This window comes from Phyllostomus hastatus, unplaced genomic scaffold (genome assembly GCF_019186645.2).
Source record: "Phyllostomus hastatus isolate PE091 unplaced genomic scaffold, TTU_PhHast_1.1 phas_contig_38, whole genome shotgun sequence".
NCBI lineage: Eukaryota > Metazoa > Chordata > Mammalia > Chiroptera > Phyllostomidae > Phyllostomus > Phyllostomus hastatus.
Genome location: NW_025333869.1, coordinates 12,031,349 through 12,048,966, shown reverse-complemented (window position 1 = coordinate 12,048,966; position 17,618 = coordinate 12,031,349). Strand labels below are relative to the sequence as shown.

Below are 17,618 nucleotides of genomic sequence, written 5' to 3'. Positions count from 1 at the left end.
GAGGAGAAGAAATGAAGTGATACAGCTAAGATCACTCAACTTACTCTGCTCCTAGTGGTGTTTTCTCTGATTCTACAGTTTAATTGTCCCAGAAAGGGCAATAGAGGGAGGCAGACTGCCGGGTTACCCTAACTTTAAGAAGCAGAGTTTCCCAGCAGTTTCACCAGCTCAGCGATAAGCCTGGGAATCTCAGAGATTATAAGATGTTCTCAGCCAGGAGGGCCCCTGCTAAGAGCTGTATCATGGCTTGTAGGCTTCTGGAGTTCAAGAGAGATGGCAAAGCAGGGAATGAGGATGCATGCTGGGCCTTGGCTCTGTTTAGAAGACTATCTTCAGGGTTCAAATTCAGAGACATCCTTTTATTTTGGAGATCTAGTTCCCTGGCAGATGAGAGTTACTTGCCCTCACATTGCATAAAGTTATGCTGTCCCTTCTCTAAGAGCCAAGGCTCCTTCCCACCTGAATGCACATGGTCCATTTCATCATTCCCAGCTTGCCATCACCTAGAGCATTAGTCTGCTTACCTAGGGCCCTCCCTCCACTCTAACAGCATCCTTTTACCTGAAACCACAAAGCTTATACTCCTTGCATCTATGACCAGTTTTCTCTCTCACCTGGGACCATGGGTACCAAATCCAACAGAACATTCTCCCTTTACCTGGCCTCTCCTCCCACTACCTCACCCGGTCTATCCACCATACCTTGAATTTCCTTATACTACAAACCTTTCACCAGGCCAAACCCACCTCTGGCCTGCCCTTTTCAAGGCAATGTTGGGGCCTGCCCCCCTTCTCTCGTATTCTATCACTTGATTCTTCTAATTAGGAAAACAAAGTAAAAAACAAGGCCAATAGTAGAGCATGTCAGCACAAAGCCCTCAGAGACCATCACATCAGTATGGGCACTTCTCTTAGGCCCACAGCACACTGTGACACACAGTAGGGTGACCAATGGGACTGTCCCATGTCCTAGGAGCCTCCGATACAGGCTGGGTCACAGTGGGCCAGGCCAATGCTGGTTGAGGCTCACAGTTTATCTACCCATGAGGATTAAAAGCAGAACAAGGTGTCAGGAGTGGAGGAAAGTGGGAGGAAACCATGGACACAACAGCAAGCAGCATTTGGGGCTCCTCTAAAGGGACCTGCTCCTCACTTTCCCTTCTCCCAGCAGGAAGGGGCTCTTTATCTGATTACCCCTCCTGCCCTCAGAAAGGCTCAGGAACAGGGGGCTTCTTTGGCACTTCAGAATGATCACAAGTAATTTGCCTTTTTATTCATATAGAACAAAATTTACAAAGCCATTCATACAGTTTTTGTGTTTTTTTTACTGACTTCGAAAATTGGGAATATTCAAAATACACTTTTACCCCACTCCATTCTGTCATTATTTACAGGTATGTACAAGAAGAATGAAAGTCTCTCTGTGTGTGGTTTGTGTTCCTTGTATTAAAAAGCTCTGCTGGTCGGGTGGGTAGATGGGCGGGCGGGAGGGCGGGTGGCGTAGTCAGATGGAGGTGCCGTGGGAGGTGTCCAAGGCCTCTGGAAGGACGCCTCCAGGCACAGGCTGGAAAGACATGGGGATGGGGGTCTTCACTGGGCTCTGGCGGAACAGCCCCCCATTGGGCGACCTGTGTTTGCACTGCATGGGGGGCATGGTGGCCGAACTGCTCAGTGGCAGTGGCAGGTTGCTGCTGGGCCCTGATGAGAGTGTCCGGCTGGTGCCGTGGCTACTTTGCTCAGGCAGGAAGGTGCTGACTGAGAGCTGGGTGTTCTGGTACTCGCGTGTTGGCTCCAAGGCCTGGCTGGGAGCCAGACCCCCCATCTCCAAGGCCGAGAGCTCAATAGATGCTGGGGAAATCTGCTTGTGAGCAATGTCTTCATCCATTAGACTGTTCATACGCCGATGAACCTGCTCCAGATTCACTTCTTTGTCCTGGAGGGAAAGCATAGGAAGGTCAAGCTGAGCCCTATTATGAGCCCAGGCTGGCTATCTACAACTCTTAAGGCTTGGAGACCCCAGGCCTCTTTGGCTGGTTGGACAGTGGGTGAGCATGCTCCCATTCCTCCCATCTCTCCCATCTCCCCTCAGCTGTGTCCAGCCCTCAGCTACCTGAGACCAGCAGCCTAGGACACTGCCCCTAAGGAGCAAGGATCCCACCAGCCAGCTTTGGCAGCATGTTCTTCCCCTTCACACTCTGCTTCAAATCATTGCCTTCCCACCCAATAATCTTGGGAGAAGATGTTTTGAAGAACTGGCAGACACGGAAGGAAGTTTACCTTGGGAGCAAAAGGGAATGATCCTTAAGCTCCTAATGGGCCCCATATGTTTGCCATTTAGAGTTTATAATGCCCAACAGACTTGATGTACTCATGTCCACCCTACACAAAGAAAGCTTGGATTCAGAAAGATAAATGAGTCCCCAGAGACATACCCCAGTGAGAGGCAGAGGTAGTGCCTGGAGCCACAGGAGAGGTCTTGCTTTGCTCAGAGGATTTTCTCCATGAATAAAATCTCCAAGGATGTCAGGGAGGAGCATGCCCCTGTTTTAAAGCTCAGGGGGCCTGGTTCCAGGATGAGGATGGGGGTGAGGAGTGGGGATAGTGAAGGAAGGGACTTCCCAAGGGTCAGCTGACTTTTCTGGTAACATAAGGCCTTGGCTGTCAAGATGGCTATGTCCCTAACTCCTGAGTCTCTCCATATGATGAATGACATCAAAAAATTATTTTATTTATTTATTTGCTTAAGAAAGAAAATAGAACAAGTGTCATTCCTTTCAAATAACTTGATGATTTGTTGACAATGTCAGAATAAACCAAGGACATCACACTGCTTTAAAGCTCCCTAAAAACAAATACAATAGAATCCGCTTCCTCAGTTTCCCACAGTGAAGTGGGGCACAAGACCAGCTGCCTGGTGGAGGAGCTACAACAGCCCCTCAATGAGGTGTTAGAAGTTGCAAATTTACTTTCAGGCATCATGAGTGCTGATGTGCCAGACAAGGTCAAAGTCATGCCTCCTGCATGAGATGTCAAACTCCAAGAGAAATACCATGTCAAAGCCCAACTCTGAGATGAAACACCACAGGCTGTCTAATGTTGACATCCATACAGTGGAAAGAAGAACCGGTCCACTGCCCATTTTGTAGAGTTGTTAGAAAAGCCAAGATATGTGAAAGTCCTTAATGTGCTTTCAAAAGAAAACAGAAGAAACCACACAAATCTAAGGACCATTCCAATGGCGTGTTTGAGATCCTATAGCGCTGGAAGGAGAGTATTTACCCCAGGAAGTGGAAACCCTAAACAACTAACTTGAACTCCCTCTCACTTCTGTACAATCACGTGACTGACCCCCATGAAGACTCAATCCAGCCTTTCTCGAGAAAGAAGGTGCTTCTACAGTTCACTCCTTTCTCCCAACACCCAATGGGGTGGATGAAACAGAGCCACTGCTCTCTCCACACCTTTGTCAAGTTCATGACTAGCACAGATAGCGTGGCTTCCAGTGTGACACTTGCTGTTTTTTCCAAGAACCTCCCCCAGGAAAAAAGATTATAATATTCCAATCCAGGAGTAAACCTGAGAATAAGAAAGCCAACTAGTTTGAGGGTAGTTGAGACTATGGGTATGGCTTGCTGTCATAGATGAAACTGACATCAGATATCATGGGCACATCTCTGTAGACAGAGCCAAGATTCCAGTGATCTGAAGTCCCACAGAGCAGAACTCTGCAAGTTGATGTTGAAAGACCATCTCTGAGTTGGGATCACCTTTGGGAGGCAAGTGTCATGGGTAAAATTGGGGAAAGTGGCTAGGGACCAATAAACCTTTACATTGCCCAACTAAATATGATGCATGCAATGTCTTTCACTGACTCCTTCAACAGTTTGTAAAATATATAACAAAGCAAATTGAATTTCTCTTCTTAATTACATTACAGCATGGTTGATCCTTTTCTCTGTGTAATATTTCTTCCATTTTATTTATGTTTGTTTTTATTCTTGCATGTGAAACTATTTCTAATAGTATTTTTAACTGTCATATTGAGTATTGGCTGTTTCAGGGCCACTCACCATCAATTCACCCAGTCTAAGAAAACTGTGGTTTACTTGCTTTGGGGAAATTACTTCTTCCCTTATGGATAAGAGTTTAAGTTGTCTGACCACCTGTAACCAAAATGCAGGACCATGACCCAAGCAAAGACTGTATCTGAATCCTGAACATAGGGATAAAGAGACAGAAAGTAGTTGATATTCCATCCATTACAGCAGTAGTGCTTCAACAAACTTTCTCTTCCATGACCATCATCCTGGATCTTGCCCCCCCAGCTGTCTGGACAAGCCTTGGCTCCTGCTTATTACCCAGCCCACTTCTGCCTTCTCATGGCTGCTGTGAGATCTGATAAGCTTATGATTTGGCTCGTTTATCTGCATTAGCCAAAGTCAGTACCACAGCCATGTTGGGAAATATTTGTATCTACAGATTGTTTTCATTTCAAAATATGTGAAAGGCACAAGACTGAAACCAGAGTTCCTTGAAGCTAGAGAAACTGAGAGATAATTTCAGATATTCTTAGGATTTAATAATATAACCTTCCCTTCTCTTTGCAGCCAGCAAAGCTTGGAGAAGGCTTGGAGACAAACAGAGTGCCTCTCTGGCACAGCCTTTAGTTTCTGTTAAAGGAAAACTGATGACCAAGTAAGTGGTTCTGGGATCATTGGGAAAACTAGTTAGTTGCATAATCTTGCCTTTCCTGCTTTCTATTTTCCTTTCAGGGCTTTAAAGATCCCATTAGATATGGAGAGAAGTCAAGTTTCAGAGCACACTAACAAAATGGGAGGCAAGTGTCTTACTCCCAGATGTGTTAGCTCTGGATTCTGGCATTTAGAAGAAAGGGCTTGGCCCTTTTGATCAGTCAAATGAGCACTGGGTCAGGACAGGTGTTCATGAGATGCTCCCTGTTTTGCTGGGGTCTAGAGACAGAGAAAGGAGAACTTCCTATCAAAGAAGACCACAGGGAGGCAGAGAGCTGAAAGTAGAGGAAAAGTGAAAGGAGCCTCTGTACTGAATGCCAGGAGAACAAACATAAGGGAGTTTTGGGGGAAGACCCACCAACAAAAATCCTCTGAAAAATGTGAGCAAAGTAGGTCTTCAAAATGAAATCCTTCACTAGTAGTGAAGGACAAGGAAGAGGAGGTTTGGTGGGGAGGAGAGGAGGAGTGTGATAAAGTGGTAGGGAACCAGCACCAATCTAGCATAATAATCACAGCAGTGAGGAGCGGATCAGGTAACATCAAAGCTTTTACAATAAAGACCAACCCAGAACATTGTTGTGAAGATGATCCAATTACCCTACAGTTAGTATTTTTGGAAGAAAGAGCTTGAATATATAGTTTCATCAATCCATATTTTTTTGCCTTAAATTAAGGGCAAATGAAGCAGTTCCAAGGACTGCTAAGTGTGCAGTGGGTATCAGCCCCAACTTGAGGTTATTTATTAGCCTATAACCTGTTCATGTTAAGACAAAGAGAAAAAATATCCATATCACTTGAACAAACTTTCAAGGGTTACCTTCCCACCCTGAATGGCAGTCAAAAATTCATCCTCTCTGTACCAATTGGACCTCATTCTATCGAAATTCTACTCCTGGTAGTAGCCCCAACACAAAGCAAACCCTAGAGGAAGGGGATGCCATCACAAGCTTCCTGCATTTGTTGTTTAACTGAACAAGAAAATAAGTGGAACTGTAGCAAATGCCTATGCATTCTCTTCTGGAAAACACATGCAGCCTGTTTCTCAGTCTCCCAACATACCCTCCATGCTGCCTGCTTCTGCCAGAGCCAGAGCTGCAGTGCAGAGAACTGGAGAAAACTACCTTGTTTGGAAACCCTGGGAGCACTGTCTTCTTGGATCACCTGGGGCCAAAGACTTAGCACACACTGTTATTTTTGGTGGCCCCCAGGCCAAGAAAAGAGGCTGAAATAATCTACCTACTCAAGGAAAGAGTGATCCAAATAATCATCTATATTTTAGACAAAATGGGGCATTATATTATGTTATGCAAATTCAAATAATGAGCTTTTAAATGTGAACTACATCAGTTTATACCTTCATTATCCCAGAGTTTCAGTGTTCAACCAAGTAATAACAGCTATAGAGAGATACTTGGAAACTTGCTCCTCCCTTCATTAATTTACCATAGGTAACTAACCTAGAGAAATATCCCTGACTATGACATAAAATTTACTAATGACATTAATCCATGAATCCAGCTGAATTCCAACTCTGTGTTTCTCACTTCATATTAAACATGATGACAGATGTCCCAGCAGAGGTTACTGGGGACCCTTTCCCAGACGTTGTCTTGCAGAGAGATAAAGTTCTGTAATTAAGCTGCTGTTCACCAATGTAGAAATAACACAGTGTATTGGAAAACAGTAATTAACTAAACTATCATCTATGTAATAGCCAGGCACACATGGGACTCATTAGAACTTTGTTTGGCATCCAATGGCTTCTACTTTAAGTTGGGCAGGAACAAAATGTATTGAAGGACTTCCCATCTGGGATGCTTGTAGGAGGTGTCCTTGAGACCAACCAAGTGGTAAATGAGACCCAACAGCTGGGAGAAACACCATCAACATAATCTTCTTTAGTGTGGCTCCAAAGATGTTCCTGACCCCAAAGAGCTGGGCTGGGAGTCTGAGATTAATGGTTGTGTAAGTGCAAAGAAGCTGAATGTTAGTTAAGTCAATGAAGTGGTCTCAGGGAATGCTGGGCAATTTTTCAGAGCATGATGAGAAAAAGTTCTGATGGGCTCAACTAAAGATTTTGTAGGGGAGGGCAATGAGAGGAGGGAGCCAATGATTGCAACAAGTGTACATGGGGTGAACCAAGGCTAGGGGTGAACAGTCTTGCTCAAGGTTACACAATTCCACGGTAAGTGGAGTGTCAGGATCAGAGACATCTGCCCAGCTCCCAAACCTGGGCTGCATGTTCCCAATCTCCCCTTGGCAGGATGGTGTAGACCAGTGTTTTCAACCTTGCCAGGACATCAAAGCACATGTGAAGCTTCTAGAAATTACAGTTGTCCAGACCTACCTAATACAACCCTTTGGAGAATGGATCCCAAGCATCTATACTTTGAAAAAGCCCCAGGATTAATGACCCCTGATGTGCAGCAAGAATTGAACGCCATTGATTCAGCTGCAATGATTTATACAACAATTGAATATTAATAACATTTTCTTTATAGGCACCCAGACTGGCTTATTCCTTCAATAAATACTTTTGAGCTCCTACTACCAGATGAGCTAATGTTCTTGGTAAAGCATCCATCTTGGTCCCTGGCATGTGGAAGGTGCTCAATACTTCAGTTATATTCATCATCTCTCAACAAGAGATCCTACTGTTCCAGAGACTGGACAAAGTGATGGGAATGCAGAGGTGGGAAGTGCCAGCAAACCTAAAGCAGAGACAGGCAAGTATAGCATCAGTGGCAATTTGGCATTACCCCTGGCATGAAGATGGACCATGGAGGTAGGCAGAGGAGGTTTTATAGAAGGGAGTCATATCCGAGCTGCTTGTGAGATAGATATGGTGTATGACAAGTGTTAATGCCTCCTTCCTGGAAGTCCCTGGGCTAAGGGCATGAATTTCCTCTCACTCTAAGTGGTCTGGTATCAACAATGTAGCCATTGAGCCCAGCTTAGTTTTCAGAAGAGAGAAACTAGGGTTCAGTTTCTCTCTGGCACAGGGAAGAATCCTCAGTTACACTCTTCATTCTCGAAAACCTCTGAAAAAGGCTAAGGAAACTCCTGCTCTTCTACACACCTGACGGAAGGCCCAGTGACAGACACTTCCCTCATATTCCAGTTCTTCCCAGACCACTTCTGAGTTTCATTTTCCCAAGGGTAAGGAGGCCTCCCTCAAATGTTGAAGGGACTCAAAGGGAGTTGAGAAAGTAACATGACATTTTCTTGGCACAGGGAAGGTGACCTAATGATGTCACTGGTCATCCTTATATCCCTTCCTGTACAACACAAGGCCCTTTAAGGGTGTAGTCCCTTGGCTACCGTTCACTAAGCACATCCCATGGGACACATGCTGCATATGGCACTTCACACACCTTACCTCTTTAAACCCCATGGCTACACTGTGAGTTTAGCATAAATGAAGAGAGAAGAGGAACCAGAGAGAAAAATCTCTATGTGGAGTTTACAAAGCATCAAAGGCATGGAGGCAAGGAAGGGTGTAGAGTCAAAGAATGGGTCCCAGGATCAAATCTCCCACAAAGAACAAGTAGGCATGCAGACTGAGGCCAGCACACTGGCCACATGGAGGGGCCCAACTGCTCCTCTGCCACTGCTGCCTGGCCACCATGGCCTCTGTCAGTTCCTGTTTGCAATGGATGCAGGGGCCAGGGAGGGCAGGCAAGGCAGGAGGCAACAAGAACTCCAAGCTTCCAGCCAGTGATGGATGATTCATCCCTCAGTCTTTGTGTCATCTCCCATTTGTGCAGTTCTCATCTTTATTTCATGAATATTTTATTCTGAGAGCAATGATTCCACTTCCCCCATAAATCTAGCAGGTGGCTTTTAACTGCATCTACAGAGCTTGGTGTGCTCACCTGCATTGGGTAACTATATAATCATATGATTCCTTAGAAAAAATATGAGCTCAAATCCACATGAGTATTAAGAGGTTGAATGCATATTACTACTCTTCCTCAAGCAGTGTCTAAACTCTGAAGACATCTGTAGAGGCCATTAAATATGACTAGGACTCCACCCAAAGACAGGTTTCTGTCTCTTAAGAAATATGGCCAATGCCCCCCCCCAAAAAAGCATTCTAAGATAAACCAGACACTCTCACCCAATTGCAAATTCTGCTCCATAAAATACAGCCAACCAGTAACACAAAGATCTGGATTAAATACCCTCATTACTTGTTGAAGGTTTTAAAGGTATGCTTCTAAAATCCTGTTTCTACTGCTTTCCTGGTTCCTACTCCCTTTATAAGATTCAAACCCCCTGGCATCTAAGTCCTTCAGAGAAAGTCCCTGCTTCCACTCCAGCACCCTCCATACCTACCTCCTTGCTGGTGCTGACACTGCAGCCCCCAGAGCTTTGAGAGGTATAATGACTATGTTTATCCCCACACTGTTCACCCTTTCTGAAAGGCAAGTTAGTCTCATCCCAGGTTCTAGGATTTATACAAGTCCTTCAGCACTCAGCTCTAACAACCCCAACCCCCAAGAACTCATTACTAACCTGCACCCTACCCTTGATGGTCCCACCATGCCCAGGCTGGCTGCATGCCCCTCAACACTTGACAGAACCTGCTGCACACTTCAGGGTGGCCCTGATCAGCAGGACGGAAGGTAGACCTCTGTCCCACCTGCCCATGTGGAGGTGAGTCCCTGAGGACAGGACCTGTGTTCCTAAGGGCACATGTATTAGAGGAGGAAGAAAAGGTAGGGAGAAACTTCATTTGACAATCAGAAACCCTTAACAATAGGAAAAGGATGGTACATTTCCCTTTTTTTCCATGCAACACCCAAAGGGGCTGAAGGAAAGGCAGCTACTGTGCTTTTCCAACCTGCCTCTCCATTGCTTCTCCTTCCTATCTGGAAGTGGGTCAACAGCAGCCTGGACAGGAAGTTGCATATTTTGTAAGCAAGAATGATATATTTTGTCCTCACTCTCATGCCTGAGATCTCAGGCATATATAGAAACCAGAATGGAAGACTACGTGTTTTCTGGTCAAGAGGGAGTTGCTTCTCATTCTAGGTCATCCCTTGTTTCCTGGTCTTTCTCAGCTCCCTCTCTTTTCACCTCTGCCTTCAATGTCTCTCTAGCCTCTCTCTCTCCCCACCCACACACACACTCACAAACACACACATTCACACACTTACATCCTGACAGTTCATTCTGGGCTGTCCAGGCCAGGCCTGTCACTAAACACTAAGCTGGGGGACCTGGCTGAAAGCAAACAAGTACTTCCAATAGAGGAAGGATGGCATCTCCCTGAACCTGGCTCACAAAGAACATTTTGGAGGGCTGAGCCTGAGTCTCTTTCCCCTGCATCCCTACTCCACTACACCAGCCCAGGATAGTGCCTCCATGACAGTGTGATGCTCACCCACCTACCTAGAAGCCTCTCCAGCTCCCCTGACCCAAGGGAAATTTGCACAAAGGAAAATGGGCTGGTGGCTTAGGTTTAAAAAAAAACATGGAGAATGGGTACAATGTGAGCTGGTCCTCCCTGGTCCAATGGGAGTGGTTCTAAGAGCACACCACCCACCTGCCCATTGCTGTGCTTATAGACCTGGGTGGGGAGAAGCAGGTGGTAAGAGTCTGTCCTCACCTCCAGCCCAACCAGGGCTTCATAACAGACTGATGTATGGCACGTGGCCAGCCAGTCTCTCCAGGAGGCAGAAATGGCAGTGATGCCTCTGCTGCCTCTTTGGATTTGGCACTGGTTACTTTACTGCCTCTTGTTTGAAATTTATACCTGTTTGTCTTCATGTAAACTATAAATGGAGCTGTGCTTCGAGAAGTAGCCAAGGTACATATACCTGCAGTGACAGCCCTGATGGATTGGCTGGGCTTGTGCTACAATGTCCGTGTATAGGTTTCTGATGGCAGAGCATCATTACAAACCACACTCCTCACCACCCTTCCTTAAAGGAGTTTTCTCCAGGAGACCTTAATGAAGGCTTCATATTTTTTAAAAATGAGCCTGGAGAAGAGCAAAATCCCAATGAGAAGGAAGTGTGGAGGGCAGAATCAGCTTGTGGTTGATACACACAGGAAGGAAAGTGTTCCCAAAACCTGACGTCTGAACAGACTCACAATATTCCCTGTGCAGGGTGTGCCTAGTAGGAAGAGGGCAAGGCTAGGTCCTCCAAGGAAGAGCCAGAGAGGAAGGAAGGGACAATAGGAGGGGCAGGAGCTGGTCCTCATATGCTGGGGGCACAGGCCTTATGGGCCTTGGTGAGAAGCCAAAGAGAACCAGGAGGGAATGCGGTCTCCTTTCTTACCCTATAGTGGGTCCCTCCACTTGAGGAGGAGGAGGCACATGGGTAGGGTAGGGTGGGGAAGGGCTCTCTGGTGCTGCTTATGCTATACCCACTCTACAGATAAAACCAGGACTTGTATGGCCATGGTTGATGCCTTGATACTTTTTTCAAGCATGAATACACCCCCTACATTTTTTTCTGGCTTTAAAATCAAAATAAAATGATGACACCACCCCCCAATATAAAATACTGCTACCTCCAGACAAATGACTCAGGAAAATACTAATGGGAAGAAAACCACCCATCAAATAGACCAATAGCACTGCCCAGCCTCTAGACTATGAAGGAGAAGCAGAACGCAGGGCACGGACCTCTTTGGGAGTCTCCTGGTGGCACCGGTTGCTGCTCCACCACAACTCTAGGGCAGCCACCAGGCAGGCGAGGAGAAGGCCAACAGCTAGGATGCAGAAGACACCAGCAAAGCTGTGCAGCTTGAGGGACTTGCCATCAGCCTGGGCACTGGCATGGCTGATAAGGTCACAACGGCCTGTGTGCGGCCACCACTTCTGCTTAAGCACATCCAGGTCCCCGGTATCTTGTAGCTCCAGGAGTCTGAAAGATATAATCCACATAAGCCATGGGTTCTCAGCACCTTTCCCACCACAGTGGCCCCACCAAAGACAATGCTAAACCATAATAGCAGCTTTCTGCCTCAGCTTTCCTCTCCACCCAATCCATTCTCCACTCTGCAGGCAGAATGCTTTTTCCAAAATCACATCAGGTTTTGTCACTCTCCTCCTCAAAAGCCTCTATGTCCTCTCCCACCCTGTCCCCCTGGCCAGGGATAAAATCCAACAGCAAAACACATAAGGACCCTTCACATGGGATCCTGGGGCACTCTCAGAGGATGAAATCAGGAAATACAGAAATGGATGAGACACACACTTAGGCTGTGGACTCAGGATGTTCATGTTTACAAAATGCTTTCTCTCAAACTTCAATACCTGTATTCTAAGTCTCTCTTACTAGGATTCACCAAATTTTCCATTCATTTATTCGATTTAAGGAGCATCTTCATTGTACCAAGCATGATGTTCAATACCACTGTGCTTGTGGTCTGGAGATACATACACAAACATGAAAACAATCAGACTATCAATGTAGAGACAGAGCTGTGGCCATACAATGAATGAAGGTAGAGTGCTAGGAAATAGCATTGGGATGATGGCCTAAACTGGAGGCTTAGGGAAAACCTCATCAAGGAGGTGAGAAGAGAGTATTAAGAAGTATTCTAAGTGCTTAACAAATCATATGCAATCCTCATGTCAACCTTTTGACATGGTTACTTCCATTTTCCCATTTCTACCGAGAAGAAAATTGAGGCACAGAGAGGTGAAATACTTTGCCAAAGTCCCTTTATGGTTGGTAGCAGGGTTAGCATAAAGTCAGGAGAAGGAAGAACCTTCTGGAGACTAGAACCACATTTGGAATAAGATAAACGTTCAGTGTGTCTGAGAAGCTAAAATGTGGCCAATGAGACTGATGAGGGGTGTGGTGCATGAGAAGGAGGATGTTGGAGATAAAGAAAAGGAAGCAGGTGGAACCAAGACAGATCATGAGCTCTGAGAGGGTGGGAAAATGTTTGGATTGTATCCTGAGTGCAAATGTGCGGCAACACCCACTGTTCCCATATTCCCCAAGTAAATGGCTTGGGGGGGGGGCAGTTTTCCTTTGTTGTGCTATTTTAAGGGCTCCCTCTATAATCCAGTAGTCTGAACAGCAAGCTAGTGGTAGCTGGTAGCCCCCAGGCTCCTCATACTCAAGCTTTTCCATTTGTGGAGGGGAATCTTTAAGCCCAATCTATGGTAATATATTCAGCTGACAACACTCTCTGGACATCTCTGACCCCTTTGGGTATATGCAGTTTGGTGGTTCTTTATAACCAAGAGAAACTCATTGTCAACTGCCCAGTTGAGCAGTCTCTGCCCTGAACCTGCATTTCAGGCCAGCTGTGATGCAGGCTGAGGCTGAGTTCAATGCCCATGCACAAGCTGTCATGAGTGAACAGGGAAGGTAACAGCCCAAGAGGGTTCCCTGGCCTGTCAGCATCATGGGTACAGCATCACATGGCCTCTCACTGGCTGGGATTAGTCCAACTCAGTGCACAGAGTAGGTAGGCTTTGGGAGCACCAGATCTCAGTTTGCTGCCCTCAGATAAGTGACTTGTCCTGTTAATCTCAGCTTCCTCATCTTTGCCACAAAGACCCTAGATTCCCAATAAGTGAGTAGATCCTTTGGGACAGGAGCTGTGTGTTACTCTCCATGATTTCCCCTAACCAAGCACAATGGCCAGCATAATTTGGGTCATCCATTGGATGTTTGTTGTATCAATAATTATGTGAATTTATTAACTGAATATTAATAATAAACCTAAACTAAAATGGCCATGGTGAGATAATGAGATAATGTCCATTAAGTGCCTAGGGTATAGATTGGTACAAAAGATTTAGAGTGTGGCTGTGCATGTAGAAGCTTGGCCCTTAAGATAAACACATGATTTACATGCTGTATTTGTGTGGTATGGGATCATGCTCAGTATGCGGCTGAGGCCAGAGATCTCTCACATGGCACTTCCCTTGATTAGCTGAGCAGCCGCAGTGTCCTGCTACCTCTGTGCTGAGGATGTGTTAGGGAAGTTACCTGTCTATATGTCCACTGGTCCATGCTGGCCAGCCATTCATTAAGTCTCTGTTGGTAGATATGAGTATGCTGGGCCTCTGAGCTGTTACAGAAATGCTGAGCTGGATATGCAGGACCGCAGGGCCTCTGAAAAGACTTTTGGCTGAAGTACTGGCTCACCATGGAGAATCAGCCGAGATTCATGTTCATTGGACAGATTAAACTCTGATGGACATCAGCTCGTACCCAGATTCTTACATTGTACTAGCCATATTACCAAACCTTACCACTTGAGCTGTCTCATCATCACAATAGATGCATCTACCTCGCAGAATTCTTGTGACAAAATGAAAAAAGGGAACACATGACTACTGCTCAGGTAAAGATCATAAAAGTTGGTTAATAGTTACAATCTAGTAGCCATATTGACCACCAGTCCTATTGGCCCAGTATTGATGTGAACTGCCTTTTACTGAGAACATAGTAGGAACTCATGAATTCATATTGCTTTAATCCTCATAAGAGCCTGCAAAGTAATTCTTACTGTGTCTGTTTTACCTATTGAAGACCTGAGGCTCAGAATATAGATGACTTGTCCACAGCTGCAGTTAGAAAGTAGCAAAGCTCCTCTTCAGAGCTGGGTCATGCTGACCTAAGAGGCCATGATCTCTCCAGAACATCAGGTGATGGTGCAGCCAGCCTGTTCTCTGAGATTCAGATTCTGGCAGAGGGGATGATGAAACTGGCCACAGAGAGCACACTGTGGGGCCAGATACCACTGTCCTGCTCATTGACTGCAGTGTCAGGCAGGCTGTTTCATTTTGCTGATGTGTCTCTTCTTTTGGCTCCTTATAATTGTAGGTATTTTTTATGCCCAATATTATTCTAGGACAAATGTAAGGCATTTATATGAAAACATCAAGTAAAATAAAAACCAAATAAATTGAAAAGAAAATTTAAATATGTAAGCAACAGAGGAAAGATAAAGCAAGTCACAGGCATAGAATGATTCCTAGAATGAGGCTAAACTAATGGACAGCATAATAATCTATACTGCTTATGAGGGAGCCAGAGTGATAAAAGCCACTTCCTGAAGCCAATTTTTCTACTTTCCAGACAGATATAATTGCAGGTGTTTTCCTTCAATCAATAGGTGTGGAGCCTGCTACACAATAGGTGTTCTACAAATGGGTATTAAGTTGCTAAACATTTATTGAATGCCCACTCTGTATGCCATGGTCCATAAATGGGCTGTAGCTCTTAACCCCCACCATACACATAAGTTGTAGCCTATAGAACCTGTCCTTTGCAAAGGCAAGGGACCATAGGCAAATTTAGAGAAATAGCTTAGTTCCCAGGACTAAGGGAAAGAAGATAATAATAGTTCCAGACAAGACTGGGATCTGTTATTTACACAAGACCCTTTTTTCTGTTCATGGCATGGAGCATTGATTTCTGGACCTGCAGCCTTGTTCCTCTCAGGCATGACCCAGCTGGAGACAGCTCACAGTTCTGCATGCACCAAACAACAGAGCCTCTTAAAGAGCCATTGGCAGCAGTCAATTGACAACCTGAGATTAGAGCATCCCCCCAAGTAGACATCCATGTGCCCAGGCTAGAGAGGGTGGTGCTTCCAGCCCAAAAGGGGCTGCAATATAGAGACAGATGACATAATTGAGGAGGCCAGCATAATCCACAGGCAACATTTACCTATAGTCATAGAGCACATGGCCTTCTGATTCAAACAAAGAGTAATAAATTGCTTCTTGCCAGGATAACAAGGAAACTGAGGTAGCTACTTTTGTTTATGATGACCCCTGGGACTGGGGAAGCAGTCTCTATTGGGAGAAATTTTTAATAGAGCCTTGCTGTCAGTAAGTGGAGAGAAATGCACAGGCCTATTCCAGGGCAAGTCTGCTTCTCTGGGACCCCACACTCCCACGCTGGTCCTGGTCCATTGCCCTCTAGAGGCACACAAAGGACATCAAGTTCCATCTGCATCCAGCAAGTTTTAGATACTGGGGGTGAGCAACCACCTCTCCCCACTCATTTCCAGGTGGAGTATTCCCAGGTCCACCTCTAACATTGTTTGAAACCCCCACTGCCCTGACTCTTTTGAACAATCCAGCTAAGAGTCAAGATCTCTCCTTTCTCTGCTCATCAGCATTCACTTCAGTAGACTTGCAGGAGATCTCTAAGCAGCAGTGTGAATGCACAGGGACTCCATGCTTCCCTCCCCGGGGACCCTTGTGCTTCTCTGAGCTCTCTCCTATGGCACATTAGCTACCTGCTGCTGCTGCTGCACTGCTCCCCAAGCTCCCTAACCATCTGCTCCAGAGAGGTGCCCACAGGTTGATGGTCTGTGGAATGCCCTGAGCCTCCTGTCTCAGAATGCAGGCTGAGGTAAACCTCAAGAACAGTAGTGTGTTATACATCTGGAGAGAAGCCATTCTCCCATCAATTGCCTTTAATCTAAGCAATTGATAAATCACTACTCCTTCTTCTCTCTTGTCATCTCTCTCTGCTCCAGGGAGCAAAGGGAGGCATAGAAGGTACACTTGATTAAAATCCAGAGAAAACACAAAGGCCTCATTTAACTTAATTAGTTCTATCCCTTTTCCCAGTTTTGCAAACAAGCCTCTGAATGAATGAGTCAGAGGCCCTCCTCCTTGGCCTTCCCTAATGGGGCTTAGGCTCAAGTGCTCATGATGAAAAGATGCCAATCAAAATCTAGGAGGTAGGAGATGGAAGGTGGTAGACCTGACAGCAACATGGGCAGCGCACTGGGGCTCAACAGACCTTCATTCTTCTTCCAAATTTGACAGCAGCTGGCTGAGTGACCCCAGGTTAAACCAATGATCTCTAATGATGCCTACCCCTCCAAATAGGTGAACCTCAGTTCTAGAATGTGTGCATTAATCAGGCAACTGGGGTTTACCCCTAAGCCTGACCACCCTCTGGGCCTTTTCACTTGGACACCTCTGCCACATTTTGGGTTTTGGTGGACCAAGGCAGAGCCTGTCCATATGGACATTTCTCTAGGCTCTATAGTTCTGCCCCTTCACCCACCAGGATGTCACCTCACAGACATGTATGAGTGGACTTAAGGCTTAGATGTCCCTAGGAATTAGAGCTCCTGTTATCAGGCTGCTTCCTGGCAAAAGGCCACTGAGCTTACCCATACTCTTCACTTTCACCCTCTCTGCTAAAGGTCACCAGATCAAGGACAAAGGTAAACAACTGTGGCAGGAAACAGGGTTGGTTGATAACAGAATATTTTACTCAAGGGGCTAGGGGTATATTGACACCAGCAAATAACATGGGAAGCTAATTAAAAGGCAATGCAAGCTAGATGTACTGTATTCATTTCTGGTGGAGGGAATCCATGTACATGGTCTTAGGCTGAATACTCCTACCTATACAGCCCTCCTCCCCACTTCCACCAACATGCCTACCATTTGCTAACAATAATTACCAGGAAGCTGATCTGGGGAGGACCAAGACGAGACATGTAATAAGGGCTGGGCCCCTCTCTGCCCCAGTAGAGAACATCTATCCCCTAGTCTATGTACAGATAACTATGGAATCCATCTGCTTCTCTGACCTCACATTTTTTCAAGCCTTCATATTGACTCTTCCTACTTTGCATTTATCTTAACAAGTAGATAATGGTGGAAAGAAGGGACTAGTTAAAGAACATGTATGAATGACCCATGGACATGGACAACAGTGTGGAAATTGACTGTGGAAGTGGGGGGTGGGATAGGCAGAAGAGAACAAAAGGGGAAAATTGGGACAACTGTAATAGAATAACAATAAAAAATCTTAAAATAAAAATAAGTAAGTACTGGGCCCTTGCCAGATCCCATTAATTATTCATTAATTTTAAATTACTGGGACTATCTAGCTAACTTCTTCTC

At 45.6% G+C, this 17,618-nt stretch overlaps 1 protein-coding gene across 1 annotated transcript in view; it reads right to left on the bottom strand.

Moving 5' to 3' along the window:
• Positions 1-1,503: 1,503 nt before the first annotated feature.
• GRID1 (glutamate ionotropic receptor delta type subunit 1) overlaps positions 1,504-17,618 on the bottom strand; it is a 727,533-nt gene continuing 711,418 nt past the window's right edge. Inside the window, exons 15-16 of the mRNA XM_045842113.1 lie at positions 11,391-11,631; positions 1,504-1,932 (exon numbers count right to left, since the gene is read on the bottom strand). Coding sequence (XP_045698069.1) covers positions 1,504-1,932; positions 11,391-11,631 — 670 coding nt within the window. The remainder of the gene's footprint in view (positions 1,933-11,390; positions 11,632-17,618) is intronic.